The sequence below is a fragment of the Eurosta solidaginis genome, chromosome 5 (genome assembly GCF_040869045.1).
Source record: "Eurosta solidaginis isolate ZX-2024a chromosome 5, ASM4086904v1, whole genome shotgun sequence".
Taxonomy (NCBI): Eukaryota; Metazoa; Arthropoda; class Insecta; order Diptera; family Tephritidae; genus Eurosta; species Eurosta solidaginis.
In genome coordinates, this window is record NC_090323.1 from 2,692,260 (window position 1) to 2,709,117 (window position 16,858).

General features: G+C 33.8%; 1 protein-coding gene across 1 annotated transcript; it reads right to left on the bottom strand.

The window, feature by feature from the left end:
- Positions 1-1,128: 1,128 nt before the first annotated feature.
- Als2 (Amyotrophic lateral sclerosis 2) lies at positions 1,129-16,741 on the bottom strand. The gene is made up of 10 exons (XM_067789712.1): positions 16,489-16,741; positions 15,761-16,416; positions 13,929-15,674; positions 13,402-13,868; positions 13,199-13,344; positions 2,887-3,468; positions 2,330-2,821; positions 2,112-2,263; positions 1,869-2,044; positions 1,129-1,803 (listed from the first exon to the last, which is right to left on the bottom strand). Exons 2-10 carry the CDS (start codon positions 16,407-16,409, stop codon positions 1,759-1,761), a joined length of 4,455 nt encoding a protein of 1,484 aa, XP_067645813.1. The 5' UTR covers positions 16,410-16,416; positions 16,489-16,741; the 3' UTR covers positions 1,129-1,758.
- Between the last annotated feature and the right edge of the window lie 117 nt (positions 16,742-16,858).

The window sequence follows — 16,858 nt, forward strand, 5'->3', positions numbered from 1 at the left end:
TTCATCCATAGTAACCATGTTCCCTTCGCGGTCCCTCACGGGCATGCTTCGATTAGGTTTATCGTTGCAAAGCTTCCGAGTGATATCAAAAATTTCTTTCAAGTTTCCTTTAGATGCAGCAACCCCAGCCTCACGAGCTAATCTTTCATAATATGCTCTCTTATCTGCTCTCGCTCGCCACCGTGGTGTGATGGTAGCGTGCTCCGCCTATCACACCGTATGCCCTGGGTTCAACTCCCGGGCAAAGCAACATCAAAATTTTAGAAATAAGATTTTTCAATTAGAAGAAAATTTTTCTAAGCGGGGTCGCCCCTCGGCAGTGTCTGGCAAGCGCTCCGATTGTATTTCTGCCATGAAAAGCTCTCAGTGAAAACTCATCTGCCTTGAAGATGCCGTTCGGAGTCGGCATAAAACATGTAGGTCCCGTCCGGCCAATTTGTAGGGAAAAATCAAGAGGAGCACGACGCAAATTGGAAGAGAAGCTCGGCCTTAGATCTCTTCGGAGGTTATCGCGCCTTACATTTATTTATTTTTTTTAACTGCTCTCGCTCGCCTTTTAATTTCCTTGGATATAATCGCAATATCTCGGCGCAGCTGTAGGCCACTTCTCACGTTTGGTTGGCTTAATACTTTTTCCTTTTTTGACCTCCGTGCTTCAACTAATTGCCAAAACGCCGCACTTAGCCACTCCTTATTATTTGTTGTTGATACACCGAGTATTTCGTTGGCTTATTCAAGCATAGATGATTTTATTTGTCCCATAGATCGCTTACTTGTGTTTCACTATCTGTTCTGTAGCCGTTCTCATATTTTGTGCGCATCGATCGAACAAAGTTTGATTTCGTGTTGTCTTCTTGCAGCCTGTTAACTTGAAATTTTTCCCTTCCAGTAGTGTTGTTGCGTACAACTTTTGAGAGCTGCAGCCGCATTTCGGCTATTACAAGATAGTGGTCGGAGCCTATTTCTGCGCTTCGTTTGCTCCTAACATCCAGTAAAGATTGGATCCATCTTTTACTGACACATATATGGTCGATTTGAAAATCAATCAATATATATATAACACATTATTTCCTTCTAAATTTATATAACTGTAACACATCCCTCCTTTGTCAATTAAAATTCACAAACTTATTACCTCTTAATTCGTGGAATGCTCACGCTTATAATATATTTACTATGGGTGAATCAATATATCTTATAACTAATACCATAATTGAATATACGTGTTTTATTTTATATAGGTTTAACTAAATAGTTGGAGTATATAAAGAATTAAAGAGTGATTATGCCGCGAGCTCGAGCCGATCTCTCTAAGCAAATATTTACAATTTGCTATTAAATCGACCGCTTTCGGAGCTTAGCTCCAAAATTACACAATCCGGTTCCAAAATATAGAATTCATAGTAATATAGGCCCATTAGCTAAGATGGCGTTTTGTTGAACTAAACTCTATTTACTGAGATAGAACGTATTCAAGCTAGCAGCTGAGATAAGATCTTATCAACCGACATAAATAAAATTAATACATTAAAATTGTTTGGCTTGAGCTAATGGTATTAGTAATAACTAACTTTATATTCACAGGACATTTAACATTGCAAGTTTTGCTTTTTACAAGTAAACATTTCATACTTATTGACTATTACTATACATCTTTAAGAGTTATTTTGGTACGGAAAATATGGTTTTAAATTATATAAGAAGAATTTGGTGGTGTTACAAAAAGTTTCGTCTACCATTGATGTTGTGTGAGCTGCATTACGTCTTATTTAGGGGCATAGCGGTGATATGCTCATATGCAGCCTTGAGGTTATTATTGAAATGTAAAAGAAATTAATACATAACTATAATTAATAGTTAGTTCTTACCTTTAGTGTGGTATAGCAATAGCCAGCAATGCCATTCATTTCAAATTGAAAATTACTACCTCCCGTCAAATCATCCAATAACGCCAATTCAGCGCCTAAGTGCGGCACTGCCGCACGTAGCACCAAAAATAGGGTGAGTGGCATCATGCCATCGGCGGCCAATATCACAGTATTCACTAATAAGTAAAATAAGCTAAATTTATAAGTAGGTCCATTATTATACTTCACTCAAATATTACGAACCTCTTGCTATAGTTTTGTGTGCATCGGTAATTTGTTGAATGCAATGTTCTATCACAGTTAACATCTCTTTTGGACTATACTTTTCTTTGAGCTGCTTTAAGGTTTGAATTGCCTCGGCGTAGCATGCATGTTTTACTATCGGCAACAAGGAACTAGAAAAGGATATAATACAAATATTTAATAATATGCACCAATAACTATGTTAATAGTCGTAGTACCTATCCAGCCCCAAGCAAGTAGCCAACTCATCGTCCTTAAGTTTATCAGAATAAAGTAGATTTTGTCTATACATTTCATCCTTCACACTACATTTATTCGCATATAATACAAATAATGTCGAATATATACCTTCGCTTAATACGATTGGATATATTAAGGTGATATGTGACACTACTTCGCGTGAATTCTGTACTAAGCAGTAATCATCGGGCAATGCCGGAAACATTTTCTGTACAAACTTATATACACGCTTCGAAATGGATTCCCATTCGCGCATTGCTTGTCTCGCTAGTATGGGTGTGGGCTTTACCTTCCAGCAACCATATGAAGTATAGAAACAATTCGCAATACGTTGATTCAACAAGTATAAGGGATGATAGCGATCCTTAAACGCTTGTTGCAGATAATCTTTGATGGCGGATACATCATGCTCTGTGAGTGAAGTGATACCGAAATGGGGTACAATTTCCATATCGTTTTGTGAAGTAAAGCTGTTAAAATAAATTTGTTAACTACATATGTGTTTAATTTTTACTTGTAATGCATAACGTTTTACCTATTATTATTAAAACTCTCGCTTATATTTAGTAAACTATCAAATGATGAGCTCAAGCTAGGAGTATTTGTGTCATGCATCCAATTGTTGATTGGCGCGTTAAATAAACCATTGATTGAGTTATTATCTTCATTATTGTAGTGCGTGAAGCTTTGTGCGCCCCAAACGCTACCATGGTCACTGTATTCAGCATCGTACAGCGTTTCTTGTGAATGAGAACGACGCGAATCTGTCAGACTGCTGCTTAAATCTAAGATGCTTGACTTAGCGGTGTTAAGTAAGCTGTTTGTGGAATTGAGGCTAAGCTTATCAAAACTGCTGGAAAAGCCTAATGATATATTTTTAGCGAAATAACTCCTTGTCGAATTATATATACTATCTTGTTGCTCTAGAGTACGCTCACGCTCACGTTGCGCATGAATATACGAAGCTATGCGTTGCCACAGTGTCTTGGTAGTGGTCATATTGCCATCAGATTTGTTACTATGGTTTCCAGCATAACTACCGGCTACTTCCTCTTCGAAATTCTCAAAGAGCGAGCGCCATTTACGGCTATCATCTACCACAAGTGAACCTATAGATCTAAGTGGATTAATAAAATTAGTGATTAAAAATAAGTAATTCGAAAAAAACGACCGATCTTAATAGAAAGATCGCAACTTTAAAGTTTCGTTAAAAAGGACGTATTCTCAGATATTCAGTTAATGAAGCCGAATATCAGGAGGCCACTTAAAAATGTTGTAATTGAAATAAAGTAATTTTTGACAGAAGAGATACGAACTAAATTTAGTTTAATTTCTTTTCAAAATTCGTTACCTACTTAAAATACTACACTATAATATAGAACACACATAAATCTATGTTTATTCCGGTTTACCAATTTACAAATCTTTCGCGAATTGTAAAAAGCCAATCAATTAAGTTAAATTCAAAGCTTTTTTGACAGCAAAATAATTTTCCAATAACAAATTTTAACAGGTCTTCTTCTTTTGAATTTTGAAGCAAGGTGGATCGTTAAAAAATTAAATTTTCATTACGGAGAAAAAAAATATAAGAAATTGAATAAATTTTTTTTGATTTGTTCTTCTTTTGTGATATACATGTACTGATTTTTTAGTGTTTCTTTGCATTGATATAATTTACTAAACTGATTTCTGCGATTTGTGTGTTGATCTGATGAGTTACTTTGGTGTTTTTTTTTTTATTGAAGGATTATCCTCATTCTGTGGATATCCTTGGTACCTTCTATATTGTTGTTTGTTACATTTTTTGTTTGATTTGTTTTAGAAATTAAAAAACTTAAAAAATTCGTTTTTAAAGCCCCTTAAAAGGGCAAACGTGTTATGACGTCCCCGTCTCTTAAGTCGGTGGCGTCCTTCGCTGATGTAGTAGATGATGCTAGTCAGTCAAAAAAAAATAAAATTAATAATGTCACAAATGTGTCAAATTTTTGTGAATTATCAAAAAAAGGTCTAATAAAATTTGGTAATAATAATCATATGTGTGATTCACTAAGGAATTCAGCTATGGAGAATTCCCTACCAGCATTTTTTGAAAATTTTGATCAAAAAATATTTAAATATCATACCCCAAGATGATTAAAAACGTTCAAATTTAAAAGCATTTTCTGTTCGAAAATTAACGTATCGTCGGGAGAAAAATATACCACAAATGTGATTATTCTTGAATAATCATTTATGATTCCTATTTCGAAACGCTTTGTATTCATATTTGATATCATTGTAAAATTGACCTTTAATAGTTTTAGAGTAATATTTGACTGCTTTTCGCAGTCATTTTCTGATCATATTCGTGAATATATTTCAATTGTTTTGGTTGAGATTTTTGAATCATTTTTGAATGCCATTATAATGCATTTATTCTTCATATCTCATTCAAAATAAGATACTACATAATAATCTTATTTCATCAGGGGAAGAAAGCATGCGAAAGTGAGCTATTCGAACCACAGCTAACTCGCAAACAAACTTGACCGATATACACCTGCGACTACAACATCCAACATCAGCATTACCGTCTGCATCTTAAAATACGGTTACGATACGGGATTTTGAAGCCGTATCCAGGTATGTCAAGATAGTTTCACTTACCTGGGGTTCAAATAGCTCACAACCTGTGTATATGGACCAATCATTATGTATTTTCTGGGAAGCTGAAGGGGAGAAATGGTTTGGGAAATCTTCGTTCAAGAGCAGCATTACATTATTTTTGTCTTGAAGAATATCTTTTGCATAAATAATAACATTTTTATATATTTTTTCTTAGCTTCATCATTGAAAAAATATGTGTATGTGAAAAAAATAAAATTTTTAATGAAAAGTAAAATTTCAACAAGTATAAAATTCATTATTCAGTCAACAAATATATTCATAAAAGATTCAGAAAGCTGAATGAAAAGTGATTACAAATTTCTGATCACCTAAAGTAAACACATTTGATTCAAATATGATTCCAAAATGTGATTGAAAAACTATATTCAGTTATTGATCATCAAAGGTAAGCATATTTTATTATTCTTGTTGTTGGTTTTTAGGAAATATTAAAATTTAGTCATTAAAGGACTTCAAAAATGATTCCAAAAAGTGATCGAAAAATGCTTTTTAGTTTTTCATCATCAAAAGTATTAATTTTTTTTTATTTATTTTGTTCAATTGTATGATAACTGCTAAATGCTGAGTGGGTAATATCTATGAAAAAGATATTGATATCGATATTGATGTAGCTACTCCTCCCAATTCTGTTAATGATAACTCTGCAATTAACAATACTGTTACTGATGTTAATGAAACTACTTTTGTTGATAATAATATTTCTAATTTATCTGGTGAAGAAGTAACTAGTAATGATAATGTTCTCTTATTAGTTTTATATCCTCCATCTTTTAAAGGAGATATTTTTGTTCTAGTGGATTCTTCAGAGTGTACGGCTATGACGACTGAAAAATTTAATAATGGGTTATCATTACATTGTCAAATTAAAAGTCTGAGGTTTTCAGATATAGAAACTATTACTGCAGTAGGGAAATCTTTTTTTTTTTTTCTTCACAAATACGTATCTGCTAATACTTTTGTAAAGGATAAAATACTATTGAAGAAAGGTTTAAAGTCCTTGATTCCCAAATCAGCTTTAGAGCTTTATGGTGTTATTAGGGGTGTTCCCCACTGTTATAATGAAATTGATATTTTAAAGGATGCTATTTCTGCAGTTCCGATAGTTTCTGTTAAAAGATTTTTGCGCAAAAATGAGAAGAATGAAAGTTATCCTACTACCTCTGTTAAAATTGGTTTTTCGGGAGATCAGCTACCCAAATTCATAATTTTTGAATACACGAAATTGGAGGTTGATTTTTATATTCCTCCTTTGAGACAATGTTTAAATTGTGGCAGGTTAGGACATACTCAACTAAGATGTAAAGCTAAAAAAGATGTATTATTTGTGGCAATAATGAATGTAATAGTTCTACATGTCAAGCCAATGTTTGCATATTATGTGGAAAATCTGGTCATAATGCAAAAAATAAAGATAAATGTGAAATTTGGTCGAAAGAAGTTATGATTAATCAAGTCGGAACCATGAAGAAGCTTTCTAGAAAGGATGTTTTGGTTATTTATTATCCAAGGTCTAATAGATTCAACATTTTATCTGTTGATGATGAAGTTTTTCCAACTATAACTATAGAAAATGTTATGAATGAATTTATTGATAAGGATGTGTTAATAAATAAATCATTCACAAAAAAATCATATTCTGAGATTGCTAGTAAGGGTGATGAAAGGGTTAATTTTATAAATTCAAAAATAAAAGTGTCAAGAAATAATAGATCAAATTCATCAAAAAGTATTCCAGTTTACAATACTTTTGAATATCAAAAAGGCATTGTTTCAGAGTTAAGAGAAACTTCTTTCAGAATTTATTCTTTTTACTCAAAAAATAACTCTTGAAAATCAAAATTCTTCATTAATGAATGACTTTTTATACTCAGTTGAGCAGAGCTCACAGAGTATATTAATTTTGATTGGATAACGGTTGGTTGTACAGGTATAAAGGAATCGAGATAGATATAGACTTCCATATATCAAAATCATCAGTATCGAAAAAAAATTCGATTGAGCATTGTCCGTCCGTCCGTCCGTCTGTCCGTTAACACGATAACTTGAGTAAATTTTGAGGTATCTTGATGAAATTTGGTATGTAGGTTCCTGGGCACTCATCTCAGATCGCTATTTAAAATGAACGATATCGGACAATAACCACGCCCACTTCGATATCGAAATTTTCGAAAAATCGAAAAGGTGCGATGATTCATTACCAAATACGGATTAAGCGATGAAACTTGGTAGGTGAGTTGAACTTATGACGCAGAATAGAAAACTAGTAAAATTTTGGACAATGGGCGTGGCACCGCCCACTTTTAAAAGAAGGTAATTTAGAAGTTTTGCAAGCTGTAATTTGGCAGTCGTTGAAGATATCATGATGAAATTTGGCAGGAACGTTACTCTTATCACTATATGTCCGCTTAATAAAAATTAGCAAAATCGGAGAACGACCACGCCCACTTTTTACAAAGAATTTTTTTTAATTCAAATTTTAAAAGAAAAGTTAATATCTTTACAGTATATAAGTAAATTATGTCAACATTCAACTCCAGCAATGATATGTTGCAACAAAATACAGAAATAAAAGAAAATTTCAAAATGGGCGTGGCTCCACCCTTTTTCATTTAATTTGTCTAGGATACTTTTAATGCCATAAGTCGGACAAAAATTTACCAATCCTTGTGAAATTTGGTAGAGGCTTATATTCTAGGACGATAACTGTTTTCTGTGAAAAAGGGCGAAATCGGTTGAAGCCACGCCCAGTTTTTATACACAGTCGACCGTCTGTCCTTCCGCTCGGCCGCGAACATGATAACTTGAGCAAAACTCGATATATCTTTACTAAACTCAGTTCACGTACTTATCTGAACTCATTTTGTATTGGTGTAAAAAATTTCCGAAATCCGACTATGACCACGCCCACTTTTTCGATATCGAAAATTACGAAAAATGAAAAAAATGCCATTATTATATACCAAATACGAAAAACGGGATGAAACATGGTAATTGTATTGGTCTATTGACGCAAAATATAACTTTAGAAAAAAACTTGGTAAAAGGGGTGTGACACCTACCATATTAAGTAAAAGAAAATGAAAAAGTTTTGCAGGGCGAAATCAAAAGACCTTGGAATCTTGGAAGGAATACTGTTCGTGGTATTACATATATAAATAAATTAGCGGTACCCGACAGATGATGTTCTGGATCACCCTGGTCCACATTTTGGTCGATATCTCGAAAACGCCTTCACCTATACAACTAAGGGCCACTCCCTTTTAAAACCCTCATTAATACCTTTAATGTGATACCCATATCGTACAAACACGTTCTAGAGTCACCCCTGGTCCACGTTTATGGCGATATCTCGAAAAGTTGTCCACATATAGAACTAAGGCCCACGCCCTTTTAAAATACTCATTAACACCTTTCATTTGATACCCATATCGTACAAACAAATTCTAGAGTCACCCCTGGCCCACCTTTATGGCGATATCTCGAAAAGGCGTCCACATATAGAACTAAGGCCCACGCCCTTTTAAAATACTCATTAACACCTTTCATTTGATGCCCATATCGTACAAACAAATTCTAGAGTCACCCCTGGTCACCTTTATGGCGATATCTTGAAAAGGCGTCCACATATAGAACTAAGACCCACGCCCTTTTAATATACTCATTAACACCTTTCATTTGATACCCATATCGTACAAACAAATTCTAGAGTCACCCCTGGCCCACCTTTATGGCGATATCTCGAAAAGGCGTCCACCTATAGAACTAAGGCCCACGCCCTTTTAAAATACTCATTAACACCTTTCGTTTGATACCCATATTGTACAAACGCATTCTAGAGTCAACCCTGGTCCACTTTTATAACGATATTCCGAAAAGGCATCCACCAATAGAACTAAGGCACACTCCCTTTTAAAAAACTCCTTAAGACCTTTGATTTGATACCCATATAGTACAAACAAATTCTAGAGTCACCGCTGGTCCACCTTTATGGCGATATCTCGAAAAGGCGTCCACATATAGAACTAAGGCCCACGCCCTCTTAAAATACTCATTAACACCTTTCATTTTATACTCATATCGTACAAACAAATTCTAGAGTCACTCCTGGTCCATCTTTATGGCGATATCTCGAAAAGGCGTCCATCTATAGAACTTGGGCCCACGCCCTTTTAAAATACTCATTAATACCTTTCATTTGATACCCATATCGTACAAACAAATTCTAGAGTCACTCCTGGTCCACCTTTATGGCGATATCCCTAAATGGCGTCCATCTATAGAACTATGTCCCACTTCCTCTTAAAATACTCTTTAATACCTTCCATTTGATACACATGTCATACAAACACATTCCAGGGTTACCCTAGGTTCTTTTTACAACATGGTGAGTTTCCCTTACTTTGTCTCCACAGCTCTAAACTGTGTATGTAATGTTCGGTTACACCCGAACTTAGTCTTCCTTACTTGTTTAAATTAAAATCAAAATGTGATAGTGTTTTAGCTAATTATGACGAGAATAAAATAAAATTATTATCAAATCATAATCCTTTTAAATGAGGGTCTTACAATATAATTGCCAATCGCTTAAAGCCAATGCAGATTATATTGAATATTATATTAATAATAATGATATTGATATTGCATGTTTAAATGAAATTTTTCACTCTAGATTAAATAATAACTGAGAGCTTTTCATGGCAGAAAAACACCCGGAGCGCTTGCCAAACACTGCCGGGGGGCGACCCCGCTTAGAAAAATTTTCTTCTAATTGAAAAACCTTATTTCTAAAATTTTGATGTTGCTTTTGCCCGGGGTGCGAACCCAGGGCATACGGTGTGATAGGCGGAGCACGCTACCAACACCACGGTGGCCGCCAACTTATACAGTTAGTCATTCGAAAAATCCAAAAGTTTGGCGGACTGATGAAACTGCTAAAGCTTTTAGATTTTTAAAAATTGCTTATAAGAAAGTTAAACTTATTCCTAGTCCATCAAATTTTGATGAGTTGATTCAACAACAAAAAAATTGGAAAAAGGTTGTTAAAAAAGCTAAGAAAAAAAATTTTAATAGTAAAATTGATGACATTAATAAAGGTATAAAAGTGCTTGGCGTTTCGTTAAATCATTAAGGGGTGATTTCAGTGTTAATAGAAACTCTGTATGGTGTAATGATGATAATTTAAGTTTTTTGAATATGTTAAAAGATCAAGTGCATCAAAATTCTGTGAGTATGCCTTTAAATGAATGTGTTGAAATGGATATCAATTTGGCTTTTTTCTTATGATGGTATTGTTGATGTTTTAAATAAGAAAACTAGAGATTCTGCTGCTGGTTTAGATAGAATTACCTATAAAATGATTAAAGCTTTTTCTGGTAACACTTTAAATAATTTTAAAACTGCACTTTCGGATATTTTTCTCAGTAATAATATTCCAGATAATTGGAGAAACATTAAAATAGTCCCTATTCCAAAAAAAGATAAAGATAATAGTGATTTTCGTAATTTTAGACCTATAGCTCTCATTTCTGTTCCACTTAAAATAATTAATGCTTGTGTTAAAAATAAAATATATAATTTTCTTGAGGTAAATTCTAAATTTCCAAGTACTTCTTTTGCTTATAGAAAAAAGAGGTCAGCAACAATGTGTATTAATCATATTTTTCATGAAAGAAGTATATTTAAAAGTCAAAATAAAAATATTATTCTTTGTTTGACTGATTTTAGTAATGCATATAATTGTGTCGATATTAGTATTCTTAAAAATTTATTGTTTGAGTTTGATATTGAGATAGGATATATTAATTGGATTATTAACTTGTTAGCTTTCAGAAGACTTAAAATTAATAATGATGTTGAAATTTTTAATGGTTTACCACAGGGTAGTTGTTTATCTCCTATTTTATTTAACATATACACTGCTAAATTTCATGATTTAAATGACTGTAGTACTTCTGTTTTTCAATTTGCTGATGATTTCTTTATTTTATCTGCTGGTAACAAATTTGAAAATGCTAATTTAAATCTTCAAGATAAATTAAATGAATTTGCAAATTTATGTTCTTTAAATTTATCTTTCAATGCTTCTAAAACTAAAGTTATGCGTATTAGTAAAGGTTGTAAAAAGGATGTTAATGTTGTGGTAAATGGTATTACTGTATCTCAAGTCAATTCTATTAAAAACCTTGGTGGTATTTTAAATAAGTCTCTTTCTGTAAATGATCATTATGATATGATAGTCAAAAATTCAAGTCCAAATATAAATTTATTAAAATATTTAACTAATATTAAGTCTGGTTTGCATCCTCAGAGAGCGCTGAATTTATACAAATTCCTAGTTAGATCTAAAATTGAATACTCGAATACATCTTTAGTAAATACTTCATCTTCTTCTTCTATTAAGATACGCACTTTACAAAATAAATTTCTTAGAAGGTGTTTGGGAGTCTCTTCTTCTACACCTATTCATACCATTTATGCTTTATCAAATGAATTACCACCTATTGAACGTTCTAAATTGCTTATGACTAAAGAATTAGTTAAAATCTTTGCTTATAATGATCCAATTAAATCCTCTATTGTTGATTATATGAATTGTAATTCTAACTATTCTTCTATTTATAAAGAATATAAGTCAACTTTTGATAATATTGATATGATTATTCATGATTTCTCTTGATCGAATTTGTTAATTATTGATAAAACTTTACATATGAAAAAATCGTTATTGCCAAATAATATTATTAAATATCATTATAATGAAATTTTAAATGATTATAAATCTCGTAGTTTTTCAATTTTTTATACTGATGCTTCTCTTTCTGATGATAATACTGGTTGTGGAATTTTTTATTTAAATATTGGATTAGAAGTTTGTTTTAATTTATCATTTAAAGCTTTTTCTTCTTTGGTGAATTGTTAGCCATTGAAGAAGCTATTGATGTTGCCTTTGTTAATAATTGCTCTAATGTAGTTATTTTTACTGATAGTTTAGTTTCATGTCAAATTTTAAAAAATAATAATACTGTTAATTCTATTGCTATTAGAATTCATAAGAAAATTATTGATAGCAAATTTGATAACATACATATTATTTGGACACCTATCATGTTGGCATTTATGGTAATGAGAAAGCTGATGAATTAGCTAAAAAGGCTATTTATGATGGCTTTTTTAAAAATGTTAAATTCACTATTGATGAGGCTCAAAAATTTTTAAGAAATATGATTTTTGATGCTTTTTATTTAAAGGATCAACCAAGTTTGTTTGCTTCCATTTTTAATAAAAGGAAAAACTTTTGTTGGTTTCGTAAAATTAGTTTGTCTCCTTATGATATTAAAAGAATTAACAGAATTTTAACTGGTTACACATATGATAAATCATATCTACACAAAATTGGAGTTTCAGTTCTCCTTATTGTAGGTGTGGTTTGATTGATGATTTATATCATAAGACTTTTGTTTGTCGTTTTTTGAATGAGATTAGTAGTTCATATGATCTTTTTATTAATAATTTTTCTTTTAATGATATTTTTATTAATATGAATCTTGCCAAAGTAGTTCAATTGATTAACTTCTTTAGTGAAGTGAAAATTAATTTTTAATAAATGATAGTATTATTCCTTTTAACTTGTTGAGGAAATTATAAAATTTTATTTTTTCCTTTGTTGTTGTTGTTGTTCCTTTTTTTCCTTTGTCGTATCCACCTGTTTCTTTTCATTTATCCGATTATTTTTTTTTTTTTTTGTTTAAATAATTAAATATCATATATATATACATATTATTTAAAAAATTAAATGGTCAACTTGCACTGGATATAAAAACAAGGAAGAAGATTTACAAGAAGAATATCAAGCTTGGAATTTTTGTCAAGAACTATTTCTATAATTAATATAAGAACACAAGAACATTTTTAATTTTGCAAGATTATTCGAAGCATATCAAGATTTGAATTTTTGTCAAGAACTAATTCTACAATAATATTTTTGAATTATTTGTCAAGTTTGAAGAATTACCTGGCAGTGGAATCAAACGTTCCAGCCATTATATCAAAGCTACAAAAAAAAACCGGTCTTCTTGAATACGACTTTTTTAATGACTTCAGTCAGATACGGCCTTATTAACAGAATGACTGAGATGCGTCTTTCTATTACGATAACTCAAAAAAAATTCAAATTTGTTTACTTGGGATATTTGAAAAAGTGTCTATTCATTGCTATGCTGCCGGAAATAATACGCACATCCTGCCATGTGCCGCTCAGTTGGCCACTTAGCACATTTCCCAGCATTTGGCGATTAACAAACTCATCATTTTCATTCAAGCCAGCGTCCTGCACAAAATAAGAATGAATAAGCATTTCTAGAAATACTGCAAATACTTCTCTTACATTCACTTTAGCTTCAGCCGATATATTAGAGGGCATGTAATAAGTGCCACTTCCTATTGGTCCATGCACCGACAATTCACCTTCGTAGTAATAGTCGTTTTCTAGTACTGCAATGCCAGTGCCAGCTAGCTCATGGTTTGCGAATAAACCTTCAAAGTAGTCACCGTTCATCGTAATACAAAGTCCTGCGCCCACGCGTTTGTTGTCAGCAAACATGCCCAAGTATTTGTCTCCCGTGAGCATATCGTCCAAGACGCCATAGCCACACTTGGCGTTCGCCTGGTATTCACCTACGTAAGTATAGCTATTGCTACGCAGCATACCATGCCCATGAAATTGCCCATCACGGAAGTGCCCTTCGTATATTTCATTTTCTTTCAGCTCATAGATGCCATAACCATGAAATTTTCCTGCTCTAAAGTTACCCTCATAGAGGCCAACTGAAGGAATCACCATTTTGCCATGGCCTATTAATAAACAAGAGGAATTTAAAACTTTATTTGGTTAGCTGTTAATGGTTATTATACCTTCTATTTCACCATTTCGAATTTGCCCAAAATAGACACGTCCATCAGGATACTCAAGGTAGCAGGTTCCATGCAGAACACCGTTGCGCCAACGCCCATAAGCATGAACACCAGCATATTTGGCATGGCTACGACTAAAAACGTGCGCTGTAGTACGCACACTCGGTAGTCTAACATCAGATGAATGTCCAAGCGCCGCTTTGACAGCCGACTCAATCTGTTCAAACCATAATTTTTTATCATGATGTGTACGGGCCAGCAAAGTAAATGTGCGCTCTGGAGTTGTAACGCGCAAACCAGTATCATTATCCATTTTAATCCATAATGTAACCAATGGGTATGTGTACAATTGCCCACTGACCTGACAGAAGCAATCGGAGAAAAGAATAAAAGTATGACTTGACATACTCATACTCATTGCATTGTAAGCCAATTTCAAAGAAACCGTCGTCGATGTAAGTATAACTCTTCTTTGTTTACGTCGAAAATGTCGTATTTTACTATTCCGTTCATTACGCTGCCAAAATTCTAAAGTATTCTCTGCCAGCTCCAAGTCGATACGTTGCTGGCGTGCAAAACCTTCCCAAGCGAAAAGGTGTTCGTTGAACTCTGTGCGCGTTTTTATGAGTTGTTCTAGAAATTGCACGTAATGCGGGAAAACTTGAAATGGCTGCTGGCAAATCCTTACCAGATCAATATTATGGTCACGTTGACCTGGTAATAAAGGTATGCTTGATAATTTATTATAATATTTCGTGGCTTCGCTAAAACCATCAACAGAGTAAAGGTCACAGTAAGCTTTAGTGTACTGCGTGAACAATTCAATGCATTCCTGATAATGTTGGACAAATACTAATTCTGCAGGATTTGTGAAATCTGAGCGATAAAAATCCTCAAATGAACGCAACGTGCAAGCGACCATGCACAAAATTTTGTGAAAGCACTGACATATATGCTGTAGCTGTTTTAACACCAATGATGTACTCTTCTGTTGGAATAGCTCAATCATCTGTATGGGATGACGATATCTAAGCAAAAGGTTAAGTTGATGTTGAAGCCCAGTGTAATATGAATGATATTGACGTTGAAATTTACGCCGATTCTGCAAGGTGTAAGTGGCTGTAGCAAGCAGTAAAGGAATTGTTTTACGATTGGTAGCATCCCGCATATTTAGCGTTAGCAAGTGTTGCTCAAAACTTGACAGCTGCTGTTCTTTTAGTTGTACTTCGCCACGGGCATTCAAAAGAACAGTTTGAAAGTCGCCACAGCAAGCATTGAGTATATTCCTCTGAGTCACCTCCAATTCCGCTTTATCCAAATTTAGTTCTGTTGGGGAACTGATGTATGTTAAATCTTTTTGATTATCCAGCTGCAGCTGCGTGTTAAGACCCCAGTGGAATAATCTACCATCAAGTGTGCGTGCAACGCTATGTTCCCTTCCTGCAGCAACACTACACACTCCGAGTGATTCCAACTTTTGCAAGTAGTTTACACTGTTGCGTTTAATATGATCGCCAGTGCCTAGAAGGCCACCATTTTCAGCACCAAACGTACATACTTGAGTATGCAGGAGGGCATAGCCCTGCTTCAGAATTCCTTTAAGATTATGGTCGAAGTTATTTTGACTCGATTTGGTGCTGCTGTATGATCTTACCGAGGAATTGGAGCTCAGTTCTGGTTTTTTGTCTGCCGAATCTTCAAAAGCAGAATTTTGAACATCCAATTGATTTCCGATATTATGGCGACCTGGTAATGGAGAGGGAGTTGATGTAGGTAGAAGTAAAACATTTTTGTAATAGAAAATAATAAGCATAAGAAAGTGCTACACTTACAAGCGTTTTGGTGTTGCTTTTTACTAAGTAATTCTAATGGATCATCTTGTATTGGATATTCACATTGCAGTAAAAGTACAAAGAATTCATCGCCAGCTACAATATCCAGTAGCACCTTGCTTTCTTCGATGAGTCGCAAGTGCTTGGGTTGCACTTCAGCATTAAATACATCCCCACAACTTCCCATTGCATAAAGTTCGCCTGTACGTGTTACAAAAATAACTCCACGAGACGCACAGCAAATCCGTTCAATGATTATGCCTTCCTCGGACAGTTCGAGGGGATCGAAAGATAGCGTCTCCCATGAATGCATGTGTGAGTTCAAATTGTCACTTTCCCTCATATCTTGCATTTCCACGTCTCCTTTATTTGTAACGACAAACAACTGACTCATATGCCGACAATAACCCACATCTACTATGTTAGTCCTATGCAATCGTAGCTGAAGTGATTCCCCAGATCGCAAGGACTTATTTGCCATATACAGTGTTCCATCAGCTAAGAGTACAAAAAGATAATCTGGTTGATCCACCGCACATAGCCTCACGGCTGGTTGACGTGCAAATGCAGGCACTGAAGTCCAATGCAATTGTTGAGCCACACCCTCCCGATAGATAATAAATGCCTCCTCCGTATTCTCATTAGCCATTTTGAAGCTGATCCCATAAAGAAATATCGGGGTTATTATGCAATTTTTATTAAAAATGTAATGTATGTACGATAATTACCTTGAATTTGACTAGTTCTTATTAGATTTTAATTTTCCTTCTTCCAGGCTGTACCCTCATATATACTCACATTCGCAATTTAATACATTGTTTTTACATATTTTGCATTTTGTCGTTAATTTTTTTTTTTTATAATTGGTAAATACACAATTTTGTTGAAAACCACGATATGTTTTAGTGTGTAAAACAAAAGATTTGTACAAAGATAAATCAATGAACTGCGATTAAAAACAAATTATTGAAGCAAATACGATTTGTTTGACAGTGATGACGAACAAAACAAAATCAAGGAAAGAAAGAGTTCCGTTCCCCAACAATTAGAGTCAACACCTAACAACCAGAAACTTAAAGAGGTTTTTCCCGTACTAGC

Bases quoted from the DNA above. Each gene is read 5' to 3' on its own strand.
- Als2 (XM_067789712.1), bottom strand. From the start codon at position 16,409: ATGGCTAATGAGAATACGGAGGAGGCATTTATTATCTATCGGGAGGGT. The intron at 3,469-13,198 runs GTAAACAAATTT...TAATCCACTTAG, and splicing joins CACTTTTTCAAATATCCCAA to ATCTATAGGTTCACTTGTGG. The intron at 2,822-2,886 runs GTAAAACGTTAT...TTATTTTAACAG, and splicing joins GAGAGTTTTAATAATAATAG to CTTTACTTCACAAAACGATA.